At 38.4% G+C, this 16,227-nt stretch overlaps 1 protein-coding gene across 2 annotated transcripts in view; it reads left to right on the top strand.

The window, feature by feature from the left end:
* The window catches only part of Grid2 (glutamate ionotropic receptor delta type subunit 2), a 1,431,657-nt gene that overhangs the window by 1,024,773 nt on the left and 390,657 nt on the right, over positions 1 to 16,227 (top strand). For both annotated transcript variants that reach the window (XM_032906395.1, XM_032906394.1), the window contains exon 9: positions 6,568 to 6,669. In XM_032906395.1, coding sequence (XP_032762286.1) covers positions 6,568 to 6,669 — 102 coding nt within the window. The remainder of the gene's footprint in view (positions 1 to 6,567; positions 6,670 to 16,227) is intronic.

The following is a 16,227-nucleotide window of genomic DNA, read 5'->3' as shown; positions in this document are numbered from 1 at the left end:
CCTGGCTAATGAATAACCATTACTTCCTTAGGCTTTGTGTTAAGAACACAATACTTGACATATATTATATCAGTAGATAATCCAACAGTCCCATGACAAAGTCATTTCTAATCCCCATGGGAGAGCAGAGGAAACCGAAGCCTAGTATTATTTACTTACCACTGGACTGTTGGTAAGTGCTCAAACATAAGCATTCTTATTCTTTAGTACACAAAATTAACTGTGAGGACGTATGGCCTGTAATTCCAATGTAATGGTGTTTTAAAACCAGGAAGAAATACGAAAGAAAGAAAAAAGTCGTTATGTTCTAGTATGAAATCAGTTAAATGGCAGTAGATAACTGAAAGTGGTTTTTGTGACTACCTAATATATTTGAGCTTTTTCTCAAATTATTTACTTGTATGTGCATGCTCATGCATGTGTGTGCGTGTTGGGGGTGTACTGTTTCTCACATTCTTCATCTGTAGGCATTAGTTAATAAGGTTATTTTATTTATATTGTAAAATCTTTTGTTTTCCTATTGATTTATGCATTTGCATGTGTTATGGTTTATATACACAGATGCCAGGGTACACACATGGAGGGTAGAGCACAGTCTTTAGGAGTCAGTTCAACCTCTTTATTGTGTGGGACCTGGGGATAGAACTCCGATTCCCAGGCTCGATGAGAAGCACCTTTTACCTTCTGGCCCACTTTTGATGTTCAATAGCAAAACATACGTTCACACACACACAGACACATATTATATCGGAATAAACACAGAGGCCACTTCCAGTAAGATCAAAGAAAGACTATGGCAATGGCCCATATGTAGCAGCATACCCACAGGAGCTCATAACTGTGCCCCAGGGAGCAAGTCTTACAAATTGAAACTACTTTACGGATGGAAAATAACATAAAGAGAATTAATGTTGGAACGATTACTAGGCCACCACACTCCTGTGCATGTCTAAAGAGAAAACATTGCCATGCAACTTTATAAACAGTGTTTCTGACTCAATGTGCCACAAGCATTTTTCTTTATATTTCTAGATCATTACAGATTCAACAACATTTACCAAATAAATTCTGCACACTTCTAAATGGCTGGCTTTAAAGATAGCTTGACTACATTTTTTGCAGTTTCCCTTTTAGCCTGAAGGCTGAGGAAGCAAGTAGATGAAGCCCACCAAGTGGCAGCATAAGTTCTCAGCACAGGGTGTATCAAGTCCTCCCTGGTGCTTTGATAATATAGCCAGAGTTCCTTTGTTCCATGTGAGTACAGCTCATAAACGCTGGTCATTCCATTCATATTCAATTAGAGTTCTCTTGACTCCCCTTATTAAAGTCTACAAACTATTAAGCATAAAATTAAAGTTGAACAGTTCAGTTCTTTTTGACATCTAACGCTGTTTGAGAAACAGTGATGTGAAACTCCCAAGTCAAGAGTCATCCTTTGCAGCCCGTGGCCAATGGAAAGTGAAAGCATTGCGGAGAAAAGAGTAAATATATAAACTTGGTCGTTAGCATGCATAATATTAAGAGCACAACTGTGCTCATGCAAATGCATCAGGCAGTTTGTTGAACACAAGCTATTCCATTGATTTAACTGAGGCTACATGGTTATTATTGCCAAAGCTCCAGTGAAGGAAATAATTAGAGCACTAAGCATTTTAAAGCTTCTGAAATGACTTCAGGCAATAAGAGAAAACACAGGAAATCTATATACTGCAGTTGTAAAGATGTAGAATTTCTGGTCTTTTCTCTGAACAGTGTGTGTGTGCGTGTGCGTGTGCGTGTGCGGGTGTAGGTGTGTGGGTGTCTGAATATATATACGTGTGTGAATGCATGTGTTGAAAACAGAGTTGGAGTTCAAGTATTAACCTCTATTTTTTTAAACAAGGTCTCTCTCTGAATCTACATGTTTTAGATAAACGTTGATCAGCAAGTCCCTGAGATCTAGTACTGTGATTATGGAAGTGTGTACATCCCTTGTGCCTAGCTTTAAGTTGGTGGGGAATTAAAATTCCAATTCCCATGTTTGTGCATGAAGTACTTTGCTCACTGGGGCATCACCACAGTCCCCAGATAAGAAATCCTCTTCACTATTAACAGAGGGCCTTTCTGCAGATTTCTTATGCCACGGGAGTCACTTTAACTTACTTTTTATTTGGAGAGCACTTGGTTGAGAGTCTGTATGAGGTGGTAAGACTAGTCGCTCAGCAGTTAAGAGTGGGTGGCAGGTTGGGGAGCACCCTCATAGCGGCAGGGGTTAGGGAGGGGATAGGGTGTTTGTGGAGGGGAAACTGGGAAGGGGATAACATTTGAAATGTAAATAGATAAAACAACCAATTAAAAAAAAGAATGAAATTTAGTTCACAGTACCGACAACCAGCTCCAGGGCATCCAATTTCCTCTTCTAGGTTCTAAGGGTATCTTTAGATACTGTGTGTATTTTCACTATTTGCCTCCAGTTTCTTTGAAAACAAAACAAAGCAGAAACAAAAGCAAAACCGCGACCAGACATAAAACAACCTTCCCACTTCGCCAGAGATGTCAAGTTAAGGAGATTTTCAAACAATGAAAGCAGAGGTAGCTGCAGAAGCTCTGAGTGTGATCCTGGGTTAAATCCCTTCAGAATTCCGCATACATTTTGCTGCTCGGTGTTGTTCTGCTTCAAGGAGTATTACTTCTTGTAGATGATGATGTAGTTCGAATATATGTGAATGTCACTTAGTTTGTCTTGCTTTTTATCAGAAGGACTTGCTATAATCAAGCACAATACCTGAGAGTGAACCTTCGAGAGATGAATATGCATGAACAGAAACCAAGAGATCTTAACCCCTGAATTATCCACCTAAAGGATGTGAATGCATGGCCTTGTACCTGCACGCTGCTATTGCTTATTCCACCATCTATCGTACACTGTTTCAGACATATCATTAGCACATACAGGAAATTCAATGAGTTTGGCATTCATTTTAACTAAATCAATCTTTCCAAACCGGGAATTCCAATATTTTGAGCACTTTATGTTTACTCCATTTTTCTCCCCACTCTACTTATTTTCTGCAATCCTTTTTTCTCTTTCCACGATTTATGCTTTTATTCACTTTATATGCCAATCACAGCCCTTCCCTCCTTCCCTCCCAGTCCTGCTCTTGCAAATCCCTTACCCCAATTACCCCCTTTTCTTCTCCTTAGAGAAGGGGAAGACCCTTGGGCACTTCCCCACCCTGAGATAGTCCCAGCAGGACTAAGCACATCCTTTCCTATTGAGGCCTGAGAAAGCAGTCCAGGTAGGGGAAAGGGATCCAATGACAGGCAACAGAGTCAGAGAAAGACTCTGCTCCAATTGTTAGGGGACCCACATGAAAACCAGGCTGCACATGTGCTACAAATGTAGAGTGGTGACTTAGGACTAGCCCAGCATGCTCTTTGGTTGGTAGTCCAGGGTCTTTTGAGGCCCCATGGATCCAGGTTACTTAACTCCATAGGTCTTCTTGTGATGTCCTTGACCCCTCTGGCTTGCTCTATTCTATCCCCCACTCTCCTACAAGATTCCCTGAGATCTGCCTGATGTTTGGCCATAGTTCTCTGCATCTGTTTCCATTAGCTGTTGGATGAAACCTTTTCATTATGCTAGGGTCCTGTCTGCAAGCAATCAGAGTGTCAAGGACAGTGTTAGTGTTGCATCTCTCCCATGGGATGATCTCACTTTGGGTCAGTTAATGCTTGGCTCTCTTGACTGCTTATATAGATAAACAATATACGATATATTGTCTGTTCTCAAACCCCTCTTCTATTAAATGGGGACAAGAATGGTCCTGTCCTTCAAAGGTTTTGATAATTAAATGAGTTAATAAAAGTCAAACCCTTAATTAATTTACACATTGTATACTATATACATGTTGTAATTATGGTTATACAGTTATGATGACAATTTTGAGCAAACCACTTCCAGTTCTAAACTTCAATTTCCTTAACATAGAAACATGAATATGTTTTCTACCACCTCAAATAGATCATGAATTTATCAAAAGGATTCATAAATCATGAGACAAAATCATTTTAAAATCCTAACGATGGAACTTAAATGGAATTAGTTGCAATCTTAGTTTCACCTCTTAGTAGATATATGTATGACCTTATGTGAGAGCTTATGGGTGATTTCTAAGAAATAATGGCAACAGGGCCACCTTTAGTTATTGTGACACTTCAACATCTTGCATAAAGATTTCAGCTCTGTGACTGACACTCAGAAATTATTTATGAATGCTTTCAAGATGTGGTCTACATTGAAATACCTATTATTTTGGCTTCATACACACGTAAGAAAGCTGATATACTCTCTTATATATTCATATACAAGAGCATCACCAATCTCAAAGTTCAATCAATGGTTATTAAGAGACAGGAACAACATGGTAAGTGTAATTGTCAAGCACATAAGATGGCACAGAATAAAATAACATTAAAGATCACTAAAATCATCATTCAGAAAGCCCAGTTGCCTTATAACCTGTATGTATGTAAATTTGCATGTGTTTGGAACAGTCTTACACACATGAAAATTAGAGAGCAAAATGAGAAGAAATAAATGTTCAAGCTATTGCCAAAGTAGGATGTCAGATATTTACGTATTTCTACCTGCTCTGCTTTTCTGTAGGTATTTCCAGTTTAAATGTAAGAGAATGCACTAGAATGTATGTGATAGTGAATTATTTAATTGTATTCGAAAGGGGGCAATGACTCAGAGAAACTCAGAACTTGAGGGTTCATGGTCTGGGAAGACCATGTTGAGTATAACTCTAACGTCACTCCTAATGCAGCAGCACTTGCCCAGAGAACGCCAAGGTCAGTTGGTGGGATAGACATCAGGTCCATGGGCAAAGTAACAATAGTTTGATCAAAGTCTAAACATTCTTTTGGAGGTAAAAAATAGAAATGTTTGTAATTGCTGAAGCAGCAGGTCAATATCATCATTAATAAGTCTTTGGATGTCATTTGTTAAGCTGGAAATCCAGTGATCAGCATCTAGGGATCTAGGACTTCACTAATGTCAGCATTGCCATTTCCGTACCAATACGTAGTCTAGAAAAATAAAATCTTCTTGAAGTAATTAGAAAGTGCTTGTCAAACAGTGCAATTGAGGATAGACTCTGGGTGACCTCAGAAAAGAACAAAAGCTCAAAGGAATTTCCATAAGGTTGTAAATTTGGCAAGAGGGCTACACAATCTCTGATAATTAGACTTTTCAACACATTTGGATTTGCTAATTGGATCTAAGTTCTAATTAGACTTTTATGTAACTAAGAATGACATATCATGGTATGAATTTAATGTGCTCTTACAGTTGAAACCAACAATTATCAAGCTTTTCCAAATTATCTTAATAAGGAAAAACCTGGCTTTGTTGATCATATTGTGACATCTCCGTCTCTCGCAATAAATTGAGCACATTTCAGTTCTCTTAATTAAACACCTTTTGGGAGCTCAAAGAGATGCTTAGGCTTTAATAAGAAGCACCCAAGTTGTTTGTTTGGAGGGACATTTGCCAGTATGTTGACTGTGGAAGCTACAGACAAAACTCAGTACAAAGAAATAAATCATCATTGCAGGAAATGGCACAAGTAACCAGATGTCCCTGTAAGCACTCAATTAATCAAATTGTTTCTAATATGACTGAAGCTGGGTTACGCTTTTACCTTGTGCATTCACAGAACCAGTCTCAGTGTGAATGCTCATGAAGCTGACATCAGGATAAGAGCCTGACAACATTCCCACTGTGCACAAACCCTGTTCCCTCGGCAGATCTGTTTCTAGACCTGGCATTCATTAGCTAGAGCCTCGTCATTTTATCTCTCCTCCCTTGTTTTAATTGAGACTCATCAACTTTTATTCCTCTGACATTTGAATGTAGTAATTTTAAAACTGGTAACCCTCAGATCTGGATACTACAAGAGGCAGTAACATAAGGTTTTCATGGAAAGATTATTGTCAAAAAATCAGTAGCGCTGACCAAAATCTAAATTATGTTTTTATGTGCTGTTAGTACTTAAAACACACACACACACACACACACACACACACACTTACAAAGTACACAAGCACTTTATATCTGATTATTCCCTATATAAAAGCAATATTTTTAATATTTTAAATAATATTTTAAAAGTCTTTTTCCACTAAAAGCAATGTACAGTTTAATGGCAGAAGTAAGGCTCGGAGAGAATTTAAGTTGTGCAGTAACTGATATATTAGTGAGAAATTCTGCAAGGGTTACATGTACTTTTATTCTACCAATTAGCACATCATGGTGATGGAACCTTTGGTGAGTGTGACTCCTCATTAATTCAGATGTCCTCTGTGATTCTTGTAAAGCATACTGGCTTCTGACATATGCCATATGATGCTATTTAAAGGCAAGAGACGCCATTTCTGATTGCTTCATCTGCTGTTAAAAGAGATAATTTTTTCCTACCAGTTATTACATGAGGTTTCACACAGTCCTCTACAAGGCCTCCTCAGAGGTGATGGGGCTGCTCTTCAGTCAGAGAAGTGACCAAAGATTCTTTGCCTTTTCAGCTTGGGTGCTGGAATCCTGTCACAGGTCTGAATGGATCACTGACAGACAAGAAACTGGAGAATAACATGCGAGGTGTGGTTCTACGTGTGGTGACTGTATTGGTAAGCACCAGATTTCCATCTTTGCCTTGTAGTTTGGGATGGGAGAGTGTCCTTTATCTTTTTGTTTTTTTTCCTTTATCAACTAATGTCATAATCTCAAAAGAGCTCTTACTTGAACCTTGGCTATGATTTTTAAGACAGCTTCAATGACCATGCTACCCAGCCTCCCAGCTCCTTGAATCTGAAACTGATCTATAGGCTGTACTTTCGTCAGGATCATCCTTAGATTTTCAGTTTTCTAGACATCATAAGAAGTGGGATCCCTCAAATATGTCCATCACTGAAACAATAGGATGCACATAAAGATATCAATGGAGAGATCACCCACTTTTTAATAGATGCTTATCTAGCATCAAGCGTGGCTTCCTGGAGGTAATAGCAAATAAGATAGGTATGTGTGACAGTCTTCACGATACTGTCAGTGGGATATATGGGAACATTATCATGATTACAATCACTTATTGGAAAAACAATAATGGTAACTTATCATTCAATATTATCTGTGGCTAGAGAGCTGGTTCAATAGCTAAGAATTCATACTGCTCTATAAGAAAGCTGAGTCTCATTTACAACATCCATATCAGGTGACTCACAACCATCTGTAACTCTACCTTCAAGGGAATCTAAATCTAATGGCCTTTTGGGCAGTGATGTACATGGATACCTACCTTCATTCAGACCCCCTCCCATAATTAAACTTAGAGTAGATTTTTTAAAGAGTAGGAAAGGGTCCCTTTTATACTAATTTATTAATTATACTAATTATACTAATTTTAATTATTAAAGAACAAGGCTATTTGACACAGTGATAATAATTGGATATTCATTACTATTCAGCAGTTCTCTGTATGTTTAATATGAATTAACCAAGTCTAAACATAATTTCTTTATAAATTATTTCATCCATCTGCAAAAGAAAATCTAAATGAGTAGTCTATTCCATTCTCTAGCACATCTACAATTTATTTTTAGTTGTTTTAATAAAACCCTCCCTTATAATGATTTCACTAATGTTTACAACTGAAATGTGAATGTGCTTCTGTTTGAACCTAAGTGTGTAGATATCAATTTGCACTTAATAGTTACAATAGTTAACTTAATGGTTAACTAATTGAAATGCAAGCTAATCTCTTTTCTAGTGATGGTCATGGAAGCTCTGTGACAAACACCATCAAAGCTAATGCATACGCTTCTGTTTTCTTCGAGAAAGAAAAATAAACTTTTAAAGAAAATTAACTAATTAAAAATTCAGTTGCTAAGCAAACAATTATTTAGTATTTAGCATGTGGTAGACTTGGCAATACACATAGAGTAGAAAACACAATGATCCTAGCCATGGGGTATGGTTACAGTTTGGTATGTGGATCCTATGTAAGGTGACATGTAAAAATTTGTTGTTTACTATGTGTCAGATCCCCTCTGACGTCCTCTGTATAGAGTGGCTCTTTTGGTTATTGTGGTATTCACAGTGTAAAGTATTTTAAATCATCAAAATAGGAAGGATCAAAACAAATCAACCATAAGGAACAAAAAAAACCCAAAACAAACAAACAAACAAACAAACAAAGGTGTAAGCCTACACAGATGACAAAGCAGAGTTGAAATCTAAATCCAGCCAGCCTGGACTCCAGACCTTTTAGCTCCTTCCCCTATGCAGTGCATCGGGCTCTCTCAACTCCCACTGTGATGAGAGAGAGAAGCGAGACACCTGTGGGATTCTATTTGACTGGAGAATTGGAAATGTTTAAACTCTGAATGAGGTAAAAGTGAATCTTACAGGGAGAGCTTCACAGGACCAATCATTTTAAATTCATTTCCAGGAAGAATAAAATGGCTTTGTTCAAGGCAGTGGTGGTACTGCCGCATAGCCTAGGTTCACCTGCCTGTTTGCTGTAAACTCAGCCTTACATGGATCCTGAAACCAAGGCAACCCGCGATGGGAAGCTCAGTTGCTTTCCCTGATGTCTGCAATGAACTTACCAGTATGGTGCCCAGTTGAATGAGCATTTTTTTATACCCACACAGCTTACAGCCAGCATGAAATCACTTCACATGCTTACCCATACATTTATGGGACTGAATATGAAACTGTCCTTCTTATTTAGTTTCTGTAGGCATGTTTCTAAGTCTAAATCTGTTATGTAGCCTTGCAAGCTCTCTCCACCCAAATTGAGAATAACACACCTTCTATTCTTTCCGTTTCTTCTAAATCTTGGTGCATTTAAATTACAACCATTACAGAACTAGTTTTCCATCTACAAATGGACTCAAACTGGCTATCTGACCACTACCCTAGTCTCTTTTATTCAGGAAAACATTTCCAGTACGTCCCCAAAAGGTGAAAAATCCAGTGTAAGTTCCCCAGGATGATTTTTAATCTTTGTGATATTACAACAGAAATCTAGTGACCCCACTCATCCATGTTTACCTCTTAGAAAACTTACACCATCAGTTACAGTTATGAAGCTGACTATCCTTAACTCACATATTTACCATTATTAACGGTATTTCATTGATCTGATATAAACAGTCAAACATAGATCAAGTAAACTGAGACTCCACTACATGGAACCCTTGAAGCAGGCAGTGAGTAGTATAGTCAGTCAGTTCATTGAATGGAATTAAGTGAAGTTGGCTGTCGCAGGACAGCAAGGAACAATAAAGGAACCAACACAGATGCTGCAGCGCCCCGACTTGGTTATTTAGGGAAGCTCTGGGTTTGGTAGAGCATGAAGGGGGTCTTCAGCCGCTGGAACCAGAGTAAAGGATGTAACCCTGAGATCTGTTGAGACAAAAAGAGGATGCAGAAAGAGTCGCTGCTTAAACCACAACCAGGAAGAACTACACAGAAGCACAAGATACTCTAGTCTCATTGCTGCTGCCTTACCAGCCCTTTTTATTTCCCTCCAGTTAAAACTTCGGGAGGTAGCGGTGGTGCACACCGTTAATCCCAGCAGAGGCAGGAGGATCTCTGGGAGTTTGAGGCCAGCCTGATCTACACAGAGGGTTCCAGGACAGCCAAGGCTATACACAGAGAAACCCTGTCCTAGGGGGGAAAAGTTCCACCAGAAGGTCATGGAACCTGAGTAAGCCGGAATGTGCTTGCCTCCTCCATCATGGAGTAAACAGAGAGGGCTACAGGAGTTGGGGGAGGCTGGGTAGACACGCACCAGCACTGTCCTGCGATTAGAACCTTTTCAGAGAATATCACAAGTCCTTATCAGATGTTCTAAGAAGTATATTAAGTCTAGGCATTTATAAAAGCACAATAGAGTGAACTCTCAATTTCCATGTCCATGTTGCCAAAAAAAGGATAGATAACTTTGGCTTAGAGTTCATTTATAAAAGCCATGTGCTTTGCCATTCCCTGTCTTTTCAATCACAAAAAGAACAAGAAAAAGCAAAAGCAAAAACAACCTCTCATTGGTTAGATTAAATACATTATGACAACAGAGTTGTGAGGGCATCTGTTCCTAGATTGGCAGCACAAGGACACTTTGCAGAATGATGCCACATAAAATATGATAGAATTTTTCTACCATAAACAAAGCCACAGAAATATTTCATGAAATAGAGGAAATGAAGATGTGACAGGCAGGCAGGTCTCTGATAGTTCCTTCTCTGTCTATTGCAAGTCACCTTTGTTTCTGATCAAGTATACCAAGTGCTTTGTGTTAGCAGAGAAGAATAATGAAGGTGCTGTTATATTAATGCAGCTAGCTGTAAATGACCAACATGCCGTTTGATTTTTATGTAATAAAATTTTTACATTGCTTGATATTTCATTGTGTCACAAATATAATCCTAAAGAATTAATTCTTCTTTCTTTTATTGGATATTTTTTATTTACATTTCTAATGTTATTCCCTATCCTGGTTTCCCAGATATAAGCCACCTATCCCATCCCCCTCGCCTTCTTCTAAAAGGGTGTTGCCCTCCACATCCACCCCCCTTACAACCCCCTCCCCATATTCTCCTGCACTGGGTGTCCAACCTTGGCAGGATCAAGGGATTCTCCTTCCATTGGTGCCCAGCAAGGCCACCTCTGCTACATACGCAGCTGGAACCATGGTTCAGTCCATGTATAGACTTTGGGTAGGGGTTTAGTCCCTGGGAGATATTGTTGGTTGGCATTGTTGTTCTTATGCTCCTTCAGCTCTTTCAATCCTTTCTCTAATTCCTCCAATGGGGACCCCATTCTCAGTTCAATGGTTTGTTGCTCACATTCTCACATTCGCCTCTGTTTTTGACATGCTCGTGCAGTGTCTCTCAGGAGACATCTATATCCGGTACCTGTCAGCATGCAATTCTTAGTTTCATCAATCTTCTCTAGTCTTGGTGACTACATACATACATACATACATACATACATACATACATACATACATACACACATATATATATGGACTGCATACCCAGGTAGGGCAGGCTCTGAATGGCCATTCCTTCAGGCTCTGCTCCAAACTTTGCCTCCATGTACCCTCCTATGAATATTTTTGTTCCCCCTTTTAAGAAGGAGAGAAACATGTGAACTTTAGTTATCCTGCTTCTTGAGCTTCATGTGGTCTGTGGATTGTATCTTGGGTAATTCGAGATTTTAGGCTAATATCTACTTATCAGAGAGTGCATAACATGTGTGGTTTTTCTGTGATTTGGTTACCTCATGCAGGATGATATTTTCTAGTTCCATCTATTTACCTATGAATTTCATGAAGTCATTGTTTTTGATAGCTGAGTAGTACTCCATTGTGTAGATGTACCACATTTTCTGTATCCATTCTTCTGTTGAAGGGCATCTGGGTTGTTTCCAGCTTGAACACAGTGGAGGATGTGTCTTTGTTGTATGTTAGAGCATCTTTTGGGTATATGCTCAGGAGAGTTATAGCTGGATTCTCAGGTAGTGCATTGTCCAATTTTCTGAGGAACCTCCAGAGTGATTTCCAGAATGGTTGTAACAGTTTGCAATCCCACCAACAATGGAGTAGTGTTCCTCTTTCTCCACATCCTCACCAGCATCTCTTGTCCCCTGAGTTTTTGATCTTGGACATTCTGACTGGTGAAAAATGGAATCTCAGTTGTTTTGATTTGGATTCCGCTGATGACTAAGGATGTTGAGCATTTCTTTAGGTACTTCTCAGCTATTTGATATTCCTCAGCTGAGAATTCTTTGTTTAGCTCTGTACTCATTTTTAGTAGGGTTATTTAGCTCTCAGGATTCTAACTTCTTGAGTTTTTTGTATATTTTGGATATTAGCCCTCTATCAGATGTGAGATTGGTAAAGATCTTTTCCCAATCTGTTGGTTGCCATTTTGTCCTAATGACAGTGTCCTTTGCCTTACAGAAGCTTTGCAGTTTTATGCGGTCCCATTTATCAATTCTTGATCTTAGAGCATAAGCCATTGGTGTTTTGTTCAGGAAATTTTCTCCAGTGCCCATGTGTTTGAGACTCTTCTCCATGTTTTCTTCTATTAGTGTGAGTGTATCTGGTTTGATGTGGAGGTCCTTGATCCACTTGGACTTAAGCTTTGTATAGGGTGATAAGAATGGGTTGATTTGCATTTTTCTACATAATGTCCTCCAGTTGAACCAGCACCATTTGTTGAAAATGCTGTCTTCATTCCATTGGATTGTTTTAACTCCTTTGCTAAAGATCAATAAATGTGGGTTCATTTCTGGGTCTTCAATTCTAATCCACTGATGTACCTGCTTGTCTCTGTATCAATACCATACAGTTTTTATCACTATAGCTTTGTAATACTTCTTTAGATCAGGGATGGTGATTCCTGCAGAAGTTCTTTTATTGTTGAGGATACAAATCCTTATCCTGGGGTATTTGTTATTCCAAATGAATTTGCATTTTCCTCTTTCTATCTCTATGAAGAAGTGAGTTGGAATTTTGATGGGGATTGAATTGAATCTATAGATTGCTTTTAGCAAAATGATGAAAATAGGGTTTACCATATTTATCCTGCCAATCCATGAGCATGGCAGGTCTTTGCATCTTCTGAGATTTTCTTCAATTTCTTTCTTCAGAGACTTGAAGTTCTTGTCATATAGATCTTTACTTGCTTGATTAGAGTCACACCAGGTATTTTACATTATTTGGTACTATTGTGAAGGATGTCATTTCCCTAATTTCTATTTCAGCCTGTTTGAGTACAGGAAGGCTACTGATTTGTTTGAGGTAATTTTGTACCCAGCCACTTTGCTGAAGTTGTTTGTCAGCCTTAGTAGTTCTCTGGTGGAACTTTTGGGGTCACTTAAGTATACTATAATATTATCTTGCAAAGAGTGATGTTTTTACTCCTTCCTTTCCAAATTATATCCCTTTGACCTTCTTTTGTTGTCTGATTGCTCTGGCTAGGACTTTGAGAACTATACTATTGAATAAGTATATAAATGTATGATAGAATTCTGCTCTAAACCCATCAGGTCCTGGGCTCTTTTTTGTTGGGAGTCTTTTAATTACTGCTTCTATTTCTTTAGGAGTTATGGGGTTGTTCAGATATTTATTTGTTCTTGATTTAACTTTGGTACCTGGTATTTGTCTAGAAAACTGTCCATTTCATACAGATTTTCCAGTTTTGTTGAATATAGTCTTTTGTAGTAGGATATGATAATTTTTTAATTTCCTCAGTTTCTGTTGTTATATCTCCCTTTTCATTTCTGGTTTTGTTAATTTGTATACACTCTCTGTGGCCTCCAGCTAGTCTGGCTAAAGATTTATCTACCTTGTGGATTTTCTCAAAGAACCAGCTCCTGGTTTTGTTGATTCTTTGTATAGTCCTTTTTGTTTCTACTTGGTTGATTTCAACCCTGAGTTTGATTATTTCCTGCCTTCTACTCTTCTTAGGTATATTTGCTTCTTTTTGTTCTAGAGCTTTTCTATGTGCTCTCAAGCTGATAATGTATGCTCTCTCTGTTTCTTTTTGAGGCACTGAGAGCTATGAGTTTTCCTCTTAGCACAGCTTTCATTGTGTCCCATAAGTTTGGGTATGTTGTGCCTTCATTTTCTTTAAATTCTACAAAGTCTTTAATTTTTTCTTTATTTCTTCCTTGACTAAGTTATCATCAAGTAGAACACTCTTCAGATTCAATGTGTATGTGAGCTTTCTGTCATTATTGTTGTTATTGAAGACCAGCCTTAATCTGTGGTGATCTCATATGATGCATGGTATTATTTTTATCTTCCTGTATCCATTGAGGTCTGTTTGTGATGGATTGTATGGTGAATTTTGGAGAAGGTCCCATGAGGTGCTGAGAAGAATGTATATCCTTTTGTTTTAGGATGAAATGTTCTTAAAATATCTGTTAAGTCTATATGGTTCATAACTGTCAGTGAGGGCATGGGGCACCAACAAAGGGGCACCGACAAATAACTTCTGTGAGTTTCTCTGTCTCTGTTTAATTTCTATTTCCATGATCTGTCCATTGATGAGACTGTGGTGTTGAAATCTCCTACTATTATTGTGTGAGGTGCAATGTGTGTTTTAAGCTTTAGTAAGGTTTCTTTTACGTATGTAGGTGCCCTTGTATTTGGAACATAAATATTTAGGATTGAGAGTTCATCTTGGTCGATTTTCCTTTGATGAATATGAAGCATCCTTCCTTATCTTTTTTGATTAGTTTTGATTGAAAGTCAATTTTATTTGATATTAAAATGTCTACTCCAGCTTAATAAGTCCAATCTATTTGGAGTTCTGTAGACTTCTTGTACACTTATGAGAATTTCTTCAGACCATTTCCTTGGAAATTTGTTTTCCCAGCCTTTTACTCTGAGGTAGTGTCTGTTTTTGTCTGTGAGGTGTGTTTCCTGTATGCAGCGAAAATGCTGGGTTCTCTTTATGTATTCAATCTGTTAGTCTATGTCTTTTTATCAGGGAGTTGAGTCCATTGATGTTAAGCGACATTAAGAAATAGTGATTGTTGCTTCCTGTTATTTTTGTTGTTAGAGGTGAAATTATGTTTTTGTGTCTGTCTCTCTTCTTTTGGTTTTACTCTAAGGAGATTACTTTCTCACATTTTCTAGGGTGTAGTTTCCCTCCTTGTGTTAGAGTTTTCCATCTATTAGCCTTTGTAGGGCTGGATTTGTAGATAGATATTGTTTAAATTTGGTTTTGTCATGGAATATCTTGGTTTCTCCATTTATGTTAATGCTTTGCTGGATATAGTAGTCTGGGCTGGCATTTGTGTTCTCTTAGGGTGTGAATGACCTCTCTTTACTATCTTCTGGCTTTTATAGTCTCTGGTGAGAAGTCTGGTGTAATTCTGATAGGTCTGCCTTTATATGACACTTGACCTTTTTCCCTTACTGCTTTTAATATTCTTTCTGTGTTTTGTGCATTTGTGTTTTTTGACTATTACGTGACAGGAGGAGTTTCTTTTCTGGTCCAGTCTGTTTGGCATTCTGTAGGCTTCTTGTATGCTTATGGGAATCTCTGTCTTTAGGTTAGGGAAGTTTTCTTCTATAATTTTGTTGAATATATTTACTGGCAGTTTAAGTTGGGAGTCTTCACTCTCTTCTATACCTATTGTCTTTAAGTTTGATCTTTTCATTGTGTCCTTGATTTCCTTGATGTTTTGGGCTAGGAGCCTTTTGCATTTTGCATCATCTTTGATGGTTGTGTTGATGTTTTCTATGGTATCTTCTGCTCCTGAGATTCTCTCTTCTACCTCTTGTATTCCGTCAGTGATTCTTGCATCTATGACTCCTGATCTCTTCCCTAGGTTTTCTATCTTCAGGGTTGTCTCCTTTTGTGCTTTCTTTATTCTTTCTATTTCCACTTTTAAATTTTGGACAGTTTTGTTCAATTCCTTCACCTGTTTGGTTGTGTTTTCCTGTAATTCTTTAAGGGATTTTTGCATTTCCTCTTTAAGGGCTTCTCCTTGTTTACTTGTGTTATCCTGTATTTCTTTAATGGAATAATTTATGTCCTTCTTAAAGTCCTCATATCATATAATGTCCACATTATCATGAAATGTGATTTTAAATCTAAATTTTCCTTTTCCAGTGTGTTTAGATATGAAGTATTTGCTTTGGTAGGAGAACTGGGCTCTGATGATGCCAAGTAGTCTTGGTTTCTGTTGGTTAGTTTTCTGTGCTTGCCTCACCATCAGTTTGTATCTCTGGTGTTAGCTTACCTTGCTGTCTCTGACAGTGGCTTGACCCTCCTATAGGCCTGTATGTCAGCATTCTTGGAGACCTGTTTCCTTTCAGGTGCATTGGGAACAGAGAGCTCTGCTCTCAGCTGTGTAGGCACTCTTGCTGACTAGCTTTCAGCTCTCAGCTCTAGCAGAAACCAGAAGGGTTCTGCCCCTGACTGCTCCTAAATCCCTGTGCCCAGGGGGCACAGATGACACTTAGTGATTTCCTCTTGGCTCAGGAATGTGGGCAGAAAGTAGTTGTCTTCTCTGATTTCTTGGGAGTGCCCCCACTTCTGAAGATCCAGATCTCTCTCCCCCATGATATTTAGGTGCAGAGAGCTGTGAAACTGCTTCAGTTCACTTCCAGGTGCAGTCAGAAACTCCAGGTTCCGGCTGCTGACTGCTCCTATATT

This window comes from Rattus rattus, chromosome 6, assembly GCF_011064425.1.
Source record: "Rattus rattus isolate New Zealand chromosome 6, Rrattus_CSIRO_v1, whole genome shotgun sequence".
In the NCBI taxonomy this organism is placed as follows: domain Eukaryota; kingdom Metazoa; phylum Chordata; class Mammalia; order Rodentia; family Muridae; genus Rattus; species Rattus rattus.
Note: the sequence above shows the minus strand (reverse complement) of the source record. Positions and strands in the feature narration are given on the sequence as shown.